Raw genomic sequence first — 21758 nt, forward strand, 5'->3', positions numbered from 1 at the left:
AGAATAATCGAACAAAGCCTACTGATTAATCAGTGCAATAATCGATGATTAGTCGATTAATCGTTCTAATAATCGACAGATTAATCGATTATCAAAATAATCGTTTGTTGCAGCCCTAGTAAGCGCATTGTGAAAATCATGCAAGAAGTGCTGACAGTTGGCCAGATGGTTTATAGTGTAAAAAGTTAAAAATATTAGTATTATTCTTACACACACCAACCACTGGGGTCGTATAGATAACCGTCATATTCATTTTGCATAGTTTTTAAGGGACAACCTATTCACTTGCATTATATGGACTCAGAGATGCATTATTTTTCTAAAAAAAAAAAAAACTGTGTTCCACAGAAAAACGAAAGTCATATTCATCTGGAACAGCATGAGTGTGAGTAAATGATGAGAGAATTTTAATTTTGGGTTGGAGTATCCCTTTAAATGCAGAATAGCTGGAGAGAGCTGAATAACCAAATGCTGAACATAATTTGTGAATCATGATGCACTCAAATTTATCATACTTAATATAAAAAAATATGCTTGAACTCATGGAGACTCACATACTTAAGATGAAGATTCCAGTCGTTTCAGTAGTCTAATAAAAAAAAAGGTAACACTTTATTTAACAGTATCCTTATTATACGTTACATGGACTCGCTTTAGTAATAACGGTAAAAATTATGCAGAATTACAAGCAACTAACCCAAAACCAACCTATAGTAACAAGAGTACCTAAAAATAAAGTGTAACCCCAAACAAATTATTTTGCATGTAGAGGGCCATCTCATGGAGATCACATGACCAGAACACAACTCTCTTTATCTTTGTAATCCTCTATTTATCAATCATTCTCGCTCACTAAATAAATTAATCATGTCTGACAGTGAATATTGCATTTCTACAATGGCATAACCACAAACAAAACATAAGATGCACTTACGTAACTTGCCATTGTTGACAAACCTAAATAGTCGATACCCAAAAATCTGAATAAGATCCCAATAACAATTGAACTTGTTTGCAGGGGACTCATGATAGCAGCAGGGGCCATGTATGGGAGATGTAGTTTTGTGTTGATCTAAATCAAGAGGAGGAGGAGGTTAGAGGCCAACTAAGCATGACAAAACACCAATGCCTTCCCGTCAAGCTGCTCCCACTCCCTCTGCAATTAAAATGAGAGAGAATGTGACCACAGCACAAACTCCCTGCACGAAGGCGTTACGGAGGCTAAAGGCTAACAACAGGCAAGAGGGGGTGTGACACAACATGCTGTGAACATGACCTCTGTGAGTCAGCATTAAAAGTTGGAGGGACTCATTTTCCAAATTTTACAATAGAAAGTAAATCTCTTTTTGAAACAAATGTAACAGAAGCTCAGAACCGGTGCCTCTCGAGTTTCAGAATATTAACTCTATAACTAATGTTAATACAGATGTAAATGTCACAAACAAAACATATGTGATTTTTTGTAGTAATAAAGTATCTAGCAAGAACATAACGGTTTCCACAAATTTCCACAAAAATACAAACCAACGAACAATATATACATACACATATTTAAGTATTTATATGTCTAATGTTTCTAATCACAGATATTTAGTTTTGATCATTCTGCAATTAGTATAATCCTAACATACCATCTAGTGGCACAACAGTGCTACTATGAATCTCAGTTCAATCCATGGAACAAGTTGGAACAAGTCAGAACAAGATCATTTTTTATCACCTAGTGTGACACATGACAAGTACTACTAGTCAGACTGGCTTTGTATTTTCTTACTGTTCAAAAGTTTGGGGACAGTAAGATTTTTGATTTTATGTTTTGAAATAATTCTCTGTTCAGCAAGGCTGCATTTATTTCATCAAATATACAGTAAAAACAGTAATAATGTAAAATATTTTTAAAAGTCATTTATCCCTGTGATCAAAGCTGAATTTTCAGCATCATTACTCCAGTCTTCAGTGTCACATGATCCTTCAAAAATCATTCTAATATGTTGATTTGCTGCTAAAGAAACATTTCTTATCTTACCAATGTGAAAAAAAAGTTGTGCTGCTTAATATTTTTGTGTAAATTATTTGAAATATTTTTTTTCTTAAATGTCACTATTGATTAATTGAATAAAATAAGATAAATAAATAAGCTTTTCATTGATGTATGGTTTGTTAGGACAATATTTGGCCAAGATACAACTATTTGAAAATCTGGAATCTGAGGGTGCAAAAAAATCAAAATATTGAGAAAATCACCTTTAAAGTTGTTCAAACAAAGTCCTTAGCAATGCATATCCACTTACAAAAATATTTATTTGATCTATTTACGATAGGAAGTTTACAAAATATCTTCATGGAACATGATCTTTACTTAATATCCTAATGATTTTTGGCATAAAAGAAAAATCTGTAAGTTTGACCCATACAATGTTTTGTTGGCTTTTGCTACAAATAAACCTGTGCGACTTATGACTGGTTTTGTGGTCCAGGGTCACATATTATTTAGTGTTAGTGTGAGTATGTGTGGGCAACGCAATTCAACAGCCCTATGTCAACATTCAAAACAAGTAAAATAGTAAATCTACTAAAAAGTAAATACTCCTCTACTCTGAGGCCATTCAGCAGGTTCAGCTCAGGTACATTTGAGGAGGGAGGCCTTGTGCTACCCTCTTCCTCACACCATCCTATCCCCATCTGCCTGCTCATCAGCTGAAATCACTAACTATCCTGCTTGGCTGCGGATTGGAGGACGGGAGATTGGATTAGAGAAACAGGGTGAAGAAAAAAAAAGAGTGAAGGCGAAGCTGCTCTGGTTCATTCATACAAAAAGGAAAGGGGGGAAAAACACCAGCCATCTTATTTCTGAGCCGCAACAGCAGCCGTAACCATGGCGACGTTGCTTGATGAGCTCATAGGCTCTGCAGTAGGACATCTCTAAAAGGTGAATGGTGGAGAGAAGACACTGCTAAAAATAATGGAGAGGGGCTAAGGAGGATTTGATTGCTTTTTAGGAGCCTTTTTTTTAATCGATTAAAAAAAAAGTAATAGATTAAATTATTATGGTTATTACCAACTAACTGATTTCTCTCCCTCTCATATACACACACACATATATATATATATATATATATATATATATATATATATATATATATATATATATATATATATATATATATATATATATATATATATATATATATATATATATATGTGTGTGTATGTATGTATGTATGTATATATATATATATATATATATATATATATATATATATATATATATATAAATCACCTAGTTATTAGTTATTCTGTTGTCTCATTATTTCTTTCTTTCGTTTAATTGTTCCGTCTCAACTTGATCTAACACATGTCTGAGCTACAGATTTTATTTTATGTTTTATTCATATAATAGCTTTGTCATGAATCAAATCTATATTAATGTGTTACAACTGTAATGTAATCATTAATTATTAACTAAAATGTTACTTTTACCATTTTATTTTTACAATTAAAATTCTACTTAATATATTTCAGTATATATGATATGACTCAAAAGATAAACCTCCGTGATTTACATTAAAACACTATAGGGTCAAAGACAAAAAAGGGTTTTCAAGCATCAAAACAATAAGTGTAATACAACTTTGAATTGTTGTTGTTTTTCAATACATCAGAATGGGTCCTGTTTAATTTGTTTGTTGTTGTTTTTTCTGAGCAAAAATGAAATATCATACATTTTTACCATGATTTACAGAAGACACCCACTAAAATGTCAACAACAAAAAAAAATCAATTTATGCTATATTAAAGACTAATTATTTTGACCCCAAATGCTAATTATCCTAGGTTTTGCCCAATTGTCAGCAAGAATTTTTTTACTCGTTTTAAATGCAATAAAATTTTGTATGCTCACTTATTCTTTTATATATTTAATACGTACAAGTCAGAATAAGTATGTTGTTTCAATTTTTACATAAATAGCCTATAAGTGTTACACTGAATTATTTCACCCACATGTTGACATTTTATTCTCCCAAAACTTATTTGAAACCTTAAAAGTAAAAGTGCATGTAATGTGCTTTCTAATGTATATAAAAATCACTTTTATAAATTTCTATTGATGCAGAAGACTGGATGCAGATGAAATTTATACTCCATGCCTCTAGATGGCAGCAATGCATCAATCCATATCATGAGTTTATTTCTGTCAGCCAGGCAGGTGGAGCATAAGTCTTGGTCAATAAATAAGCCTTTTACAAACAACAGAGTTAAACTCCACACAAATTCACATTAGCAGATTACTTTAAGTTCACATCACTTTTGACAAATCACAACAGTCATAATATACTCAAGTAGTATGAGAACAGGTTACATTGTGGTGTAATTGTCATGTAAATTAATGCTTGAATTTAAAACAATCCATTAAATTAAGATTTAATAAATTACAATAAAACAGAAATTATGCTGCATGTTTTACTTTATTATAAATCAATAAATCCAAATAGAATTGAGCATGATATAAAAAAAATTAAATAAAGAAATAAATGTATTTGGCCTAAACGTAATATTCTAAAACTCCACAAACAACGTAGACAGACAAGACCACATTTTTTCTGTCATGAGTGACACTATAATACAGTTCACTCAGACAGTTGCACAAAACCCTTCTAATCCAAGTTGAAATTCTTTTAACGGAGTGTGACCTTGACAGTTGAGTTTTAAAAAGGCCTGAAAGGAAAGACAGCACAAATGCTCCATTTTAAAAGGGAATGAGATGACAAGACTTGATTACAACTCGTTAAATACTGTAGAAAAAAAAGGAATTCAGAAACTGTAAAAAAAAAAGAGGGGCACTGGAATGATACCAAGCTTTTTTCAAGCTCCAAAACATTCGACAGGGTGGAGAATGAGGCTAACTGAAGGAATATTTAGTAAATGCTTTGCTTCTTGAATAGATCTACCGAGCCCTAATAAGATACGATACTCCGTCTGTCCAACTATTTGCTTCCATCCAAATGTCATACATTTTGACTCAGGACACGGTTTCTTATAGGCCGCATTTACACTGCAGGACTTGATGCCCAATTCCAATTTGTTGACTATGTTTGATTTTTTTTTTTTTTTTACATAAAAGTGACCACAAAACAACCCAAGGTAGACGTACTGACCCCGAAAAGCTTAGGCCAAAAAGGAAGTAAAAACAAAGAGATTTACAATGGACGCAGACAAAATGATAATACAAGCTTTGCTTTCCGCACCATAGTCAGCAAAACATTGGTTTGAGACTTCGTCCTCCATTGGGGCATTGAAAAGTGTCATGTGATCACGGTTAGTGTCCACCTGAGTTGACGTCATTCACCACTGTTGCTTTTTCAATTATGTCCGACTCGCATTGACGGGAATATCCGATCTGTCCTCTTACATGGCAGATGCAAATGCATGTATCTGATTCATAACAGATTTATTTCCACATATAAATGAGGCCTGAAACCGATCGGAGAAAATCGGAATCCATGTGCATTTTTCCTGCTTACACATTCGTGGGTTATATCCGATCTGTGCCAAAACAATCAGAATTGGAACACTTGAACCACGTAATGTAAATGCGGCCATATACATAACTGAGCATATGAAAATTCCTGATAAACCATCAATAAACAGTCCATTAATAAGCTACAACTAACCAGTACTGATCATCTGTATGGATCAATGAAGTATAAGTGAACACGATAAAGAAAAGGTTAGGAAAGGTCATCAAAATGTACTCATGCTGGTTTTGAAAACCTTTTAAAAAAAAGTTTCAATTAAATGACTTTCAATTAAAGGTTTTCAACTGAATAAAATGCACATTTTCCTTCAATTGAATAAAATACACATTACATGTGAGTGCACATAACTTTCTTTGAATTATTTTCTAAAAGGTTTTAAATATATTTTTCAAGGTAAAATCTTTGTGGATAAAACATTGGTAAGTTATCCATTAAATAATAATAAAATATTATGCCAAACTACTACTTAAGGTTATCTTTTCAAGAATTCCATTCTTTTAAGGAGGCTTTTATCTTCATTATGACTTCAGGATCACCCTGACATAAATGAATAGAAATGACAAAGAGTGTCATATCAGTGACAGTTATATAGAGAACATATCCAATCTGAAGATATGCACTAACAGTGTGATTAAGTCTGCTAAATAAGTGTCATAAATTATTGTCTTTGAAGCAACAGTATGACACAAAAATACATTTTTGTACACCACTCCTTTCAAAGCCTTAAGACTTTGTATTAATCAGAAGAACAAACTGAAAGAAGAGTTGCTGACTATTGTCTTTAACACAGTAATTTTCCCCTTTCAAAGCACTCTGACATAAATGTCAGAATAACGTTTCAAGTGAGAACTTGCCAAGTTGTAGAATCTCCACAGTCTGTCCTTCATTTAAGAGTACAGGTTTGACTGAATGGCATGGCCGTAAAATGGCTTTTACACATGAACACAAATTTATTTAAGAAAGAAAGGAGAAAGCATTCAAAAGGAGGATGTTTAAATCATGAATGGGCTAAAGAAATACTATCAAAGCACTGTTGTGTTAGCTGGAACTTTAGAGAATGACTGCACCCCTAAAGCCAGACAGAGCAAACAACTGTGAAATGAACTGAGATGGATTCGTGCAGAAACTTCTCAGAGAAACTTCTCAGGGTCTCTTGTGAGTCTACACACACAGAAGATTGATAAGAGTGTGCAAGAATGGCAGTTAGTGAGACGACACTCAGCAAAGTTCTACCAAGGTGACACATGAGTGAAGCAGGAGCGGGAGAAGGTGAAGAGTGCAGGTTGGGCTCCAGGCTAAAGGAGAGGGCTGCTCCGTAACAGATCACAGAGATCACTCTCAGATCTCCTTACAGGCCAAAGATCAAAGCCACAGCTGGGCTTTCAACCGGAAAATTCATCAAAAGTCTATTTGCCCAAAGCGGAAGCTCAGATATGGAGTGACAGGCTAAAATACATAGTTAATGAATGAAAGCAAACCTTCAAATTGTAAAACTTAACATTGTTTGGCTGTTTTAGGACCATTGACATTTCTTTGCCAAATTTATGTTGCTAAGTGTCATCGACATCAAACTGTCAATCCAACAGCTGGAAGAAAGTAATAGGCTAATTCACTTAGTTTGACTGCAATTGTAATTTATAGTGTGACCTGTGTAATTTAAATTATATAAATATGAATAGTAAAGTCAAAATGGACAGCAAAATTTCTCAACATGATGTGAGATTTGTGTATATGGCAAAAAACTAAAGACACGTCACATCATGAATATATGGAACGTCACATGAAATTAACTAAACTATTCAGCTTTAATGATAATTCAATTTAATAACCCAGAAAGAGATATTAAAAAAATTATTATCTACTAATAAAAATGTGACCATCATTTTTCTGACTAATAACAGTTTTTTCTATCCTTAAAATCAATAAAAATTGCAACTAAGGTCAGTGCCATAGCTGTGTGGGCAAGTGCTCTGACATATGGTGCGGTTGCACTTCGGGTGACCCGAATTTGTCCCGGTTTGAAGTCTTTTCCCGGTCCAATTCCCCTTTCACATGATTTCCTGCCTGTCCTCTTAAATAAAATGCAACTAAAGTGGACTCGGTTTTCCCACAGAATAAGTTAATAGTTCTTAGAAAAAAAATCATTACAGTATCCTAATAAAGCAGTTTCATTTTACAGCAAGCAAGTCTTCTCGTGGAGTCTGACATGATGTGTGCCGAGAACAGTATCCACTTTATCTCAGTAACTTCCTGTTTCTATACACTTTCACTCATGGAATGAATTAATCATCGCTGACAGTCAATCGTACATGTCTACAAAGACAATTATAATCACACCATGTTCGCTCGTTGGTCAGAGGAGAACTGGCCCCCCGACTGAGCCTGGTTTCTCCCAAGGTTTTTTTTCTCCATTCTGTCACCTGATGGAGTTTGGGTTCCTTGCCACTGTCGCCTCTGGCTTGCTTAGTTGGGGACACTTAAAGAGTTAGTTCACCCAAAAATGCTAATTCTGTCATTAATTACTCATCCTCATGTTGTTCCACACCTGTAAGACCTTCGTTCATCTTCAGAACAGAAATTAAAGGTGTCATCGAATGTTTTTTTACAAGATGTAATATAAGTCTAAGGTGTCCCCTGAATGTGTCTGAAGTTCCAGCTCAAAATACCCCATAGATTTTTTTAAATTAATTTTTTTAACTGCCTATTTTGGGGCATAATTAGAAATGCGCCGATTCAGGCTGCGGCCCCTTTAATTGCAATTGCTCTCTGTTCCCCAAAGCTAACATTACACACTGTTGGAGAGATTTATAAAGAATGAAGTTGTTTTTATGAATTATACTGACTGCAAGTGTTTAATAATGAAAATAACGATGGCTCTTGTCTCTGTGAATACAATAAGAAATGATGGTAACTTTAACCACATTTAACAGTACATTAGCAACATGCTAACAAAACATTTAGAAAGACAATTTACAATTATCACTAAAAATATCATAATATATCATGGATCATGTCAGTTATTATTGCTCCATCTGCCATTTTTCGCTATTGTCCTTGCTTGCTTACCTAGTCTGATGATTCAGCTGTGGACATCCAGACGTTACTGGCTGCCCTTGTCTAATGCTTTGAACATGGACTGGCATATGCAAATATTGGGGGCGTACATATTAATGATCCCGACTGTTACGTAACAGTCGGTGTTATGTTGAGATTCGCCTGTTCTTCTGAGGTCTTTTAAACAAATCAGATTTATATAAGAAGGAGGAAACAATGGAGTTTGAGACTCACTGTATGTCATTTCCATGTACTGAACTCTTGTTATAAAACTATGCCGAAGTAAATTCAATTTTCAATTCGATGGCACCTTTAAGGTATTTTTGATGAAATCCAATGTCTTTAGCACCTTTCTGGATCTTGAAAGTGGTTGTTAAATTGCTGTTTATTGAGGAGTCAGAAAGCTCTTGGATTTCATCAAAAATATCTTAATTTGTGTTTCGAAGATAAATGAAGGTCTTACGGGTGTGGAACGACATAAGGGTGAGTAATTAATGACAGAATTTTCATTTTTGTGTGAACTAACCCTTAAATTTTCTACAATATTATTGATTTGACTGCACTGACACAAATGGATGAGAACTGAACTGAGCAGGGTAGCGTTTCCCAAAAGCATCGTAAGCTTAAGTTGATCATAGCTCCATTGAAACCAATGGAGCTACGATCAACTTAAGCTTACGATGCTTTTGGGAAATGCTGCCCTGGATGACGACATCACTGTTTTCTGCAGAACCGATTTATCCAATTTTATAATTGATGATCTTTACAACGGAACTGAATCAACACTGAACTGACTTCTTTTAGAGCTGAATGAACTGTTTGCATCATTGAATCATTTTCTTGTTATCATTATAAAGCTGCTTTGAAACAATCTGTATTGTATAAAGTACTATATAAATAAAGGTGACTTGACATGAGTGTGTAAGTGAAAACTTTTGTGTGTAAGCCCAAAACAGCTGTCAAATTGGCAAGCACGACATAAACAAAACATTACTGAGTGCACCTTTAATTGAAAAGCTAATGTAGAAGTAAATTGAGCAATGTTTAACGTGCACGGAAATTTGCGCATCTGTACTTTTGTGTTGAAGGCAGGAGTGGTAGATTTACAATGAGGTGTTGAAAGTGAACCTGCACAGGCATCAGTCCCAAACACCACATCAGCCAAATATGCAGTAAGACACCACAGAGAGAGCACAACTCAACATGACTTACTGCTGACCTCTCCCACACAGGCATGCACAAAATGATTTACTCTCTTTGGATGATCAGGTGTTATCAACACACCTGATGACACATCTAACAAACTTTAACCCCTCGGGAACTGGGGAACAAGGAGCAAGTGGAGGCACACAATTTAATTATTATTTATCTTTTTTTAGAAGTCTAAAATGAGAATTTTTAAAGAGAAATGTCAGGGGATTTTGATATGAGGAGCTTGAGTTTGTTCCCCAGCCTTATTTGTTTGAACCTCTCACCTTACACTACTCCTACATCCTATGTCATAAGTCGGGTCAGAGGTCATTCTTCTGCCGAAATCCAACTTGAGTATGGCCGTTACTGGAAGCCAATGAATATAGTTTTAAAGTTTTAAATATGGATATTTTTCTTACAAAAACCCATCGCTTCGCTTCAGAAGGAACTCACTGGAGTCATATGGATTGCAGTTATGGATGGATGCACTTTTTAGAACTTAAAAAAGCCATTCAATCCCACAAAGCTTGGAAGAGTCAGGATATTTTTTAATATAACTCTGATTGTGTTTGTCTTATGAAAAAAAGTCATACTATTAGGATGGCTTGAAGGTGAGTAAATTATGGGATAGTTTTCATTTTTGGGTGAACTATCCCTTTAAACGCCCTCTAGACATGAGATACAGCACTTATTTGAGACATTATTCATTACATTTTAACAGCCAGGAACATTAAACTGCATTTGCCAAATACATATATATACAGTGGGTATGGAAAGTATTCAGACCCCCTTAAATTTTTTCATTCTTTGTTATATTGCAGCCATTTGCTAAAATCATTTAAGTTCATTTTTTTCCCTCATTAATGTACACACAGCACCCCATGACAGAAAAAACATTGACAGAAAAACACAGAATTGTTGACATTTTTGCAGATTTATTAAAAGAGAAAAACTGAAATATCACATGGTCCTAAGTATTCAGACACTTTGCTGTGACACTCATATATTTAACTCAGGTGCTGTCCATTTCTTCTGATCATCCTTGAGATGGTTCTACACCTTCATTTGAGTCCAGCTGTGTTTGATTATACTGATTGGACTTGATTAGGAAAGCCACACACCTGTCTATATAAGACCTTACAGCTCACAGTGCATGTCAGAGCAAATGAGAATCATGAGGTCAAAGGAACTGCCTGAAGAGCTCAGAGACAGAATTGTGGCAAGGCACAGATCTGGCCAAAGTTACAAAAAAATTTCTGCTGTGCTTAAGGTTCCTAAGAGCACAGTGGCCTCCATAATCCTTAAATGGAAGACGTTTGGGATGACCAGAACCCTTCCTAGAGCTAACTGAGCTATCGGGGGAGAAGAGCCTTGGTGAGAGAGGTAAAGAAGAACCCAAAGATCACTGTGGCTGAGCTCCAGAGATGCAGTCGGGAGATGGGAGAATGTTGTAGAAAGTCAACCATCACTGCAGCCCTCCACCAGTCGGGGCTTTATGGCAGAGTGGCCCGACGGAAGTCTCTCCTCAGTGCAAGACACATGAAAGCCCCCCCTGAAGGACTCCAAGATGGTGAGAAATAAGATTCTCTGGTCTGATGAGACCAAGATAGAACTTTTTGGCCTTAATTCTAAGCGGTATGTGTGGAGAAAACCAGGCACTGCTCATCACCTGTCCAATACAGTCCCAACAGTGAAGCATGGTGGTGGCAGCATCATGCTGTGGGGGTGTTTTTCAGCTGCAGGGACAGGACGACTGGTTGCAATCGAGGGAAAGATGAATGTGGCCAAGTACAGGGATATCCTGGACGAAAACCTTCTCCAGAGTGCTCAGGACCTCAGACTGGGCCGAAGGTTTACCTTCCAACAAGACAATGACCCTAAGCACACAGCTAAAATAACGAAGGAGTGGCTTCACAACAACTCTGTGACTGTTCTTGAATGGCCCAGCCAGAGCCCTGACTTAAACCCAATTGAGCATCTCTGGAGAGACCTAAAAATGTTTACCATCCAACCTGACAGAACTGGAGAGGATCTGCAAGGAGGAATGGCAGAGGATCCCCAAATCCAGGTGTGAAAAACTTGTTGCATCTTTCCCAAAAAGACTCATGGCTGTATTAGATCAAAAGGGTGCTTCTACTAAATACTGAGCAAAGGGTCTGAATACTTAGGACCATGTGATATTTCAGTTTTTCTTTTTTAATAAATCTGCAAAAATGTCAACAATTCTGTGTTTTTCTGTCAATATGGGGTGCTGTGTGTACATTAACCGTTTGATGCACAAGCTATGAAAACCCCTTCTAATGCACAACATGGGTCAAAAATGACCCGTATTCATTTCCTATGTAATTTCAATCATGACTGAGTGTTTCTTTGCTGAATCTTTAAAAGAAATTTATTTTATCATTCATTTATTCCAGGTATTCCTTAAATATCTTGTTTTTGATTGTCAAAAATCATTATGTTCATTTTTTTCTTTCTTACTTTATAAACAAACACAGTTTTGTATGTCTACATCAATTTTACACACATGGGTCAAAAATGACCCGTATTCATTTCCTATGTTATTTCAATCATGACTGAGTGTTTCTTTGCTGAATCTTTGAAAGAAATATATTTTGTCATTTATTTATTCCAAGTATTCCTTAAATATCTTGATTTTGATTGTCAAAAATCATTATGTTCATTTTTTTCTTTCTTACTTTATAAACAAACACAGTTTTGTATGTCTACATCAATTTTACACACATGGGTCAAAAATGACCCGTATTCATTTCCTATGTTATTTCAATCATGACTGAGTGTTTCTTTGCTGAATCTTTGAAAGAAATGTATTTTGTCATTTATTTATTCCAGGTATTCATTAAATATCTTGTTTTTGATTTTCTACAAATAATTAAATAAATAAATAATAAAATACATTTCTTTGAAAGATTCAGCAAAGAAACACTCAACCATGATTGAAATTACATAGGAAATGAATACGGGTCATTTTTGACCCATGTTGTGCTTTAGAAGGGTAGTGATACAAAAATGATTTTTATTCAAAAAGTAAGAAAGAAAAAATGAAAATGAGGATTTGTGATGATCAAAAACAAGTTAATTGAGGAATACCTGGAATACTGAATGATGAAATTAATTTCTTGCAAAGATATAGAAAATAAAAACTCAGCCGGGTCATTTTTGACCCATGTTGTGAATCAAAGGGTTAATGAGGAAAAAATGAACTTAAATTATTTTAGCAAATGGCTGCAATATAACAAAGAGTGAAAAATTTAAGGGTGTCTGAATACTTTCCGTACTGTATATTAATCCTATCCCTAAACCTAAACATACCCACTTTTCAACAACATAAAAAACAAAATAGGCGAAACAGTATAAAGAAAAATGTAAAAGACAGACAAGTGTAAACAAAATAATTTATTCCAAAAATGGCAAAAAGCAGTTTTTGATATCGCCGATGTAAACCTTTGTCATAACGCTTCTTGAGGTGGCAGATTTTTAATAAGTGTGGGATTTAACAGTTGCAGTTGCTACTGAGGATGGAAATGAAGATCATTGAATAAAGACTTGAAAAGGTTCTGTTCCTCACACAACATAATCATATGGATTCTAAAGATTTGTACATTGATCATAAATACAATAGAATCAACCGATTAATTCCATTAATTAAACATTCATAGATTAGATAAGGATTTTTAAACATTTCTATATCTGTAAGGTTGTTAATTCCTCATGATATATGAAACGGGTACAACAAGAATGAAATCATGACATTTTTGGACTAACTCTCAAAAAATAAATACATTTTGTCTGAAAAGTTGAGTATACTGAGCCAGGCTGTCCACACATCCCTAAATGATGCCAATTTGCTGATCCATTGGCTATTTCCCTTCATTCTCTTCTGCACTCCTCCCTTTCCTCCTATTGAAGACAAGGCTTCCAGGGCTTGCCACAGAGTTCCCTTTCCTGTCCCCCAGCCTTCCTTCCCATCTGCACCAAAAGCAGACCTGCCACCACAATCCATGTGTATACACAACTTCAGGGACACTGTACTATCACGGTCCTTGTATGTTTCCGCCCTGTGATCTATGGAATCATCCACATTCCATTAACAGAGTACTGTCAGATGCTAAAAACTGAACATGTTTAAAGAGATTCTCACTTTTCAACAAATGATTACTATTCCACAGACGCCTTGAGGAATCTCCTTAAGAGTGTGGTTACCAAAAAGGCTCTAAGTGGTTAGTGTCTTGTGAAATCTAAAACGTCACGGTCTCTGGGCGACCTCCAAGTAATACAAAGACATCAGAGGTAGCCATCCTAATTTACCCAGAGTATAAATCTTCAACCCAATTCATCCTGACATCCAGAAGAAAATATGGGGCTTTGAGTTACACATCTCGAATTTCTAAGAATTTAGAAGAAATAATTTCAGGTTATGTTTTTTCACTCTTTGTACTAGAAACTGTTCTTATTTTGTTTATGTTGGAAAATGGCTGTCTGCAATGTTAAATTTTCCAAGTTAAAATAGATATTTTTGCAAGACAAAGCAGAACAACATTAAAAAGCAGTATTATCACTTAGTCGCTACTCTCATTAACTTTTCCTTTACTATATGCAGCATTTTGACAAAATACATCTAGATATGTTCCATCTTTGAATGAAAAACACCCAGGCTGTTTACCTCAAAAGCTTTGATATAAGCTTGAGTCAAACTTCATGTCTGCAATTACATTTCACCACACAGTGTTCAAAGACTTGAAAAAAAGTTCCTCACTTAAGTTGAGTTAATGTCACCCTTAGCAGATGTATCACTGAGCACAAACAACCTCCCCACCTCTCACACAAACAGATATGAACTCTACTTGACACTACTTGTTTGTCATGCCTGTGATAATCACACACCTTGGGGGACCTGTGCTATGTCAAGACATTTTTAGCACTAATGGAAACTTTTATAACTGTCTAGATGGCAGTGTCTGTTGGCAGGGGTGATGTCTGGGTTATACATCTAAGGAAATACATTCTTAACTTTTGAGTCTTCACTTTTGTTGGGTCTGTTTCACTGCATAGGAGGAAGGAAAACAACTCAAGAATAGAATATCTATAACCCTGTCAACAATTCGTTTCTTGAGGTGCAGAATCTTCACGTTTAATGCCAGCAAGGAGGAATTTAGAAGTAAGAAGTTACAATATTGGGGTTGGTTTTGTATAAAGCTGCGGTGTAAAAAAAATAAAATAAAATAAAAAGCATGCTTAATCTAAGAACTTGCTGGCCCAGAACCATAAGTGAGCAAATACAAACAGATTTTAAAGCCTCATTTGTGTACATAATATATAATCTTATAATATAGGTACATATTATAACAAGACCTCATGTTTTTGTGCATCTTTGCATGCCAAGAAGAACTGGAAAGCCAAAAAAAGTGTAATTACTAATTATTAAAGAAAGTTAATTAAAGAATGTTAAATGGTTATTTGGCTGTCAATATTAATATGTGGGATGATACACAACAATAATCTTTTCACATGACAATAACTGCTTACAATGTTTAGTAAATCAATTGTTACAAAAGACGCTACATATTCACAAAATCAAAGAAAACACAACCAATCTGTGATCGAATTCTTTGCTATATGCTCTTAAAAATAAAGGTTCCAAAAGGAGCTTTTTTGTAGCGATGCAATAGAAGAACTATTTTTGGTTCCTCAAAGAACCTACAAGTGAAGAGTTCTTAAAAGAACCTTTTTTTTCTTAATGTGAGGAACATTTTAATTATCTGAAGAACCTTTTTCCACAGTAAATAACCTTTTTTGTGCAGTGGAAAGGTTCCATGAATGTTAATGGTTCATCAATGCGAATAAAGAAACTTTTAAAAGGGATATTTCACCCAAAAATGAAAATTCTGTCATAATTTACTCACCCTCAAGTTGTTCCAAACCTGTATACATTTCTTTGTTCTGCTGAACACAAAGGAAGATATTTGGAATAATGTTTGTAACCAAGCCGAAAAAAAAATACTATGGCAGTTAATGGGGGACGAGATCTGCTTGGTTACAAACATTCCTCCAAATATCTTCCCTTGTGTACAGCAGAACAAATAAATGTATACAGGTTTGGAACAACTTGAGGGTGAGTAAATGATGACAGAATTTTCATTTTGGGGTGAACTATCCCTTTAGGAGTATAATAACAGCATGTGTTTGCACATTAATTTTTTTTTATCTAATAAATGGATGACTTAAAAGACTTTTCAGGTAATAAAATCAGAACACAAACTGAAAAATAACCTGAGTGAATACTTCTTTTAAACTAAATACACAGTCCAAACCATTGTAAACATTCAAAATGATGAATCAATCATTATATCGGTTGGAATGTAGATCAGCCTACTCAAAAAGCCTAAACTCAAATCTGCAAATACTAGACATATCACCACATTCCAAAACAAATCTTTCAGTACCAGGTGGTGGAATGAGAAGAATTCCCCTTCTGAGCAGAGTGCTGTAATATGGTTTGTTTTATGTTTGCATTATGTGTGACTGGAGGCCCATTTCTTCACAGTCTCACCCTTGAAAATATCTTTTGTTTACACAGCCTTGGACATGTACAAAGATTCAAGAAAACTACAGGTGCATTCACGCCGTGTCGTAATTACCGTAACGAATCTGAACTGTAAAAAGCTACCGAGAGCTACGACTTGTACCATGTGGTGGCTGTACCATCTGACCACTGCAGATTTAAGGTGTGTTTGACCAGAAGTGGCGCTGTGCAGACCGATCACTGTATGACATCGAAGTACCGCGAGAGTGATTCAAAAGCATACAGAGCTTTATTTACAGTAATTACGACATGGCATGACCGCAGCATATAGTGAGTGTCACATGCAAACTGTGAAAGGAGACAATTGTTTCTAATGTTCTTGATATTTGAAGTCATTTTTTTAAATTATATTATCATCATAAAAGTTAAATTACAATTGAGTAAATCAATTTGTTTTGCCAAGATATTTTAGCCACTTGTAGGAGAATAGGAACATTCCACAGAGATAAAGCACAACTCTTCGTACCTCGTCTCTGAATGATGGACAATCCAATGGAATGTTTTAACTTTATGCCAGTTTCTCCAAGTAGACGTCAAGATTTATGGGAATGTTAGAGCAAAGAATGGGTGAACCCTTCAGAATGAGTGGTTTGAAAGTAATAGCTTTGTTTATGCCTTGTTCATGTTGTTTATGCAACAAGACAATCCTCATTGAATGTGTTTTTGCATTATACTGGACAAGCAATACTAGATTTCATGTATATTAGGTAACTCATTCAAAGCATGCTTATTTTTTACAATAAATCTCACTAAATTCCAGTTGTCAAATTCATTTGTCCAAGGCTGCCATAATTAAAAAAAGAAGTGTTTTTTCAGACATGACAATGATTAAAGGATACACAAATCTATGCATGCAACTGGTTCTAGCTTTGAATAATATAATGTTAATATGCCAGCCTATTATTTCAGCTATTTAAAGTTGATTAAAAGTATAATAACTTAAACACAGAGCACAGCATATCCGACACAAAGACCAAATATCATACTGTAAACCCTAATGCTCAAAATACAAATTTTTTTGAGAAGGACAAACTTAAATTGAATAAATTAGTTCAGTTAAATTAACTGCTATGGGTATTTAAAACTTTCTTTTTCTTTTGAGTTCACAGCACTGACATTTTTCAAGTAAACTGAACTACTTCATTGTTTTGAGTTGTATGAACTCATTTCTTTTAATTTAAACAAACTTAAGTTTAACTGAAACTGGACTGGGATTTCTATTTCCCAGCATGCTTTGCCCATGGCTCTCAAAATGGAGAGTAAATGCTAAAATAAAGTGTTATATAATGTTTTTTGCACAAGATTAATGGTAAGGGAGATTTAGTAGTGATTAATATTTTGTTATGCTAATTTAGAAAATTTTCTGTTAATCTGGGTTTTTGGAGAGTTACCATCATGGTGACAAGGGAACTTTGGCATTGCAACAATGGCATTTTTGTATTTTCTTACAGTGAAGTAAATTACTCATTTGATTTGCAAGAACTCAAAATAAAAAAGTTAATTAAATATTTTATGTTAATTGCTATCAAACTGTATGAGTTAGCTAACTCAGTACTTCAAGTTAGGAACAATTATGAGTGTATGCATGAGTACTACAAACTCAAAACTTGATAGTTCTGCTTACTTAAAATTTGGAACATCATAACTTAAAAATTTTTTATATAACTGATTACCTCAAATTTTTTAAGTTAGCCCAAATTATTTGGGTTTACAGTGCAGCAGGCCCCAAAAATGAACATATGAACATAACTAAACAACAAAATGCAACACAAAAACACATTAATGTAGCCTACATTATTTTAATAACACTTTTTTTTCTCTGGTTTACTCAAGGATTTGAATGCCCCTTTTCCAATAAAGTATTACTCAATTATTAGTAGTATTGATTACTTTTTACTTATTAAAACATTTATCTAAAAGTAAAAGTATAAATAAAAAAATATAAAATAAGCCTTACTAAATACAACTTTTCTTCAAATTATATGGTATTTCATACTTTTTTTTAACTTCTAAAACACTTTTTACATTAAAATGCATCGTCTTTTAAAATAAAATACCATTTTATCATACATGGTAAAGTAACTTTTAGTGTAGCACTTTTACACTCTTCTTAAAATTGCATGTTCACAATGTAGATAATTTATTCAAGCAGATAAATAAACCTCACATGACAGTTCATATCTCAATACACACTGCAATTAGAACTGTTCAATATGGAGAAGGTTTGCATGTTTCTGCACCTACACATCATCACTGTGTTGAAATACTACTACTACTACTACATTATTCCTCAAAAAACAACTTGGCTGCTTTCTTCCCCTGGCTGTTGAGCAAGGGTCCCCGTGTGATGCCATTTGTTCAGGCTTACCTATGCACTTGATCTCGAAGCCCCGCGGTGGTTTGAGGGCCCTCCGTGTCCATCCTTCCCTCAGGACCTCCAGATGATCCTCCTTGCCTTGAATGAGCAGAACATGTTCATCTATCCAGCCCAAGAAGAAGGTCTCCGATATGGCGTCCGTGACTTTCTTATTCCAGAAGTGCTGCATGTTCTCCGCTTTGAAGTCGGCGAATATCTCATAGCCGGTGTGATGGTGCTGAAGCTTCTCCGTGACCGCGGCTGCTTCCTCCGTGCTGACCCGCGACAGCACTATGGCCAGGGAATGGGGCGCTATCTGCAGGAACTTCTCCATTCTCCGGCGCGTTTCACACACAGGCCACGGCGTGGATTGCGACCCTGTCCGATGCTCCGCGGCTCTCACACGGTGTTTTATTGCGCACCTTATTGAATTTCCAAAACGAACACATTGCACCGTATTTCAGTTTATTTCCAGGAGCCGAAGCGCTGCGCGTGACGGCGGAGGGTCCACCAGCATGATACGCGAGAGAGACGCCAATGTCATTTATTCATCAAACAAACGCTTGGTGCGCCCATAGCCCGATGCCAGCGGTCCGTTGGGCAATATTAACCAGGCACTGCACTGATGGGCAAAACAGCTGAGCGGAATGATCAATGGGTCTGTCTGTACTAATAGATCTCAACCTGCCTCTTTCCACACCTCTCCCGCGACATTCTGCGCATACGGCCGAAAGCAAGCGAGACCGATTCCTCCACCATCGAGGCCTCTTGAGCGGTGGGTTGATCGATCACTGGATTCATCGGTGATGTTTGCTGGCCATTAAGCGCAGGAGATGACTTCATCCCTTCTTATTCATGTCTTCATTTGGTGCACTCCGAGGTTGCCTCCCAGTCGGTTTATGCACTATACGGGGCGTTCATATAGACCGTAGGCTTTCTGATGTCACACTCGCAGCCGAAGAGGTTAACTCGTCTCGGAGGCGTCGGGCTCTTGTCCCTGACGCCGTGCGCTTGGTGTCCGGTGCGGCGGATTAGATTGGACGTGTCGACAGAGAGCGCGCGGATCACCAGATGTTTTCCTGACTCCACCTACAGGCGGCCTTCAAAACATCGCGAGTATGGTGCACGAGCCTCGCAACAGGTGAACATGGGAAAGGCAGAACGAGAGCTGGCGGTCACAGACAAACTCAATGAACTTTAACACTTTATAAGAGAGAAAAATGATGGGGTGCACTCGAAAGAGAGGATATGTCTGTATTCTTTGTTTGTTTGTTGTTGTTTTTTTGCTGCTTTTAACCGGCTCTGTATTCGGTGTCTTTTCTGAATAGGCATAATGGTACATTTCAACTGATAATTATAATGAACTGATTAAAAAGAGCAAATACGGTTTTTTTATTATACTACATTGCCTAATGTTATGGGTCAAAAACATTCAACTTTGAATCGTTTTGATTTAGGCCTATTGGACAATGGTGGATGGCTGGATTTATATATTTGTTTGTTTGTTTGTTTGTTTGTCTTCTAGGCTGTGCCCATCCTGTTTAAGTTATTCATCATATATAATATACACTTGTATCTTGGCAAACAGAGAATTCATATGAAATATGCACTAATTTTGTGAAATATAGACTTATTTTTCAAAAGGTTTTTAGGAATGTTTATCAAATAATATCAAAAAGTGTTCATAAGTTCATAAAAGTATGTTATAGGCTAAAAGTAACAGTCAATGTAGACATTTTGTTAGTCAAGTATTATTTTAAATCTTTCTGTAGGAATTAGGTAATTGAGCTTGACATAAGACATTGAAAAGTTTGATATGAAAACTTCTTTAATATGTCTATGTTTATGATTAACCATAAAGACAAAAGTTTCACTGCTTAAAATGCTGAAGTGTAGAAATGCACAGGTAACTCTTTTTCCCCCAGATATTAACATTAATTACATTAATAATTGACATTAATAAACCCAGTCAACATATAGCATAGCAGTCATCTTTATAAATATTATTATTATAGCTGAAATAGATCATTACATTTTTTACTTTATCAATAATTGAAAAACTAAGAAGAAGTGTGGGAAATTTTGTATTTCTTTCTTTAGTTATAATTTTTGGACAAAAGAGCTTGTCATATTTTTTATTATCATTTATTTTTTATGTATTTAAAAAAAAAAATAGATAGGCAGTGTGAGTTTGCAGACTGTTATCTGAAAAGAATTTGGCCTTGTTTGCATTTGTGTGAGCTTCTTTTCTGCCTTGATCAGATATCGTGTACACAGAGAGCAAGGGCACCCAAGCATTGGTGTCAGCTTTCGGTTCCCAAGTTCCCAGGGTGTTTCCACTTATTTAGTTATTCACTAGAAAGAACAGACTTAATCTTTTAAAATCTTCATGCAGGGTTGCAATTGTTTGGATGAAAAGGCATTGCTTTACACACTCCTCAAGTCAACTTCAGTATTGAAACAAATTATGTGTTGCGTTTAACATTATAAGGTTAGATACTTGAGTAGTAATCAGGATTACTCATTAACTGACACCAGAATTCATAGATAATTTGAAAAGCTAACTTAACAAATCCTTGGTTGTAGAGTAATCCTGATTACTGTGTAACCCAGAATAAATATACATTCTCAACTAATGATCACCATTTGTAATGCTTGAATGAGCCAGTGACCAAACAACACACTGCTTTGTTGAATTTATATAGGCAGGTTGTACTTTAAAACCGAGTGTCTTCTTACAAAATGTGATTTCTTTTTTCAGACATTACAGTAAAATGAGCTGTTAATTAAAAGCTTTTTTGTTGTTTTGAACTTCAAAAAGGGGTTTGAAACAAAACCAGCTGAGAACCAATGATGCCTTTATGGTGACATCTGCTGGCAGGACTTTTATTTATACTCTTCAAAAAACTATGTAATTTAATGTAGTCTTACGATTTGCTATGTATTTTTGGGGGCAGTTCATAATACAAGAGTGTGAAATGATTCTATTAAAATTCAGAATAGTCTTTATATGTCT

At 35.3% G+C, this 21758-nt stretch overlaps 1 protein-coding gene across 1 annotated transcript in view; it reads right to left on the reverse strand.

Annotated features, from left to right (window-relative positions):
• stox2a (storkhead box 2a) overlaps positions 1-19836 on the reverse strand; it is a 58078-nt gene extending 38242 nt beyond the window's left edge. Inside the window, exon 1 of the mRNA XM_048196727.1 lies at positions 18755-19836. Coding sequence (XP_048052684.1) covers positions 18755-19076 — 322 coding nt within the window. The 5' untranslated portion in view covers positions 19077-19836. The remainder of the gene's footprint in view (positions 1-18754) is intronic.
• Between the last annotated feature and the right edge of the window lie 1922 nt (positions 19837-21758).

The sequence above is a fragment of the Megalobrama amblycephala genome, linkage group LG7, assembly GCF_018812025.1.
Source record: "Megalobrama amblycephala isolate DHTTF-2021 linkage group LG7, ASM1881202v1, whole genome shotgun sequence".
NCBI lineage: Eukaryota > Metazoa > Chordata > Actinopteri > Cypriniformes > Xenocyprididae > Megalobrama > Megalobrama amblycephala.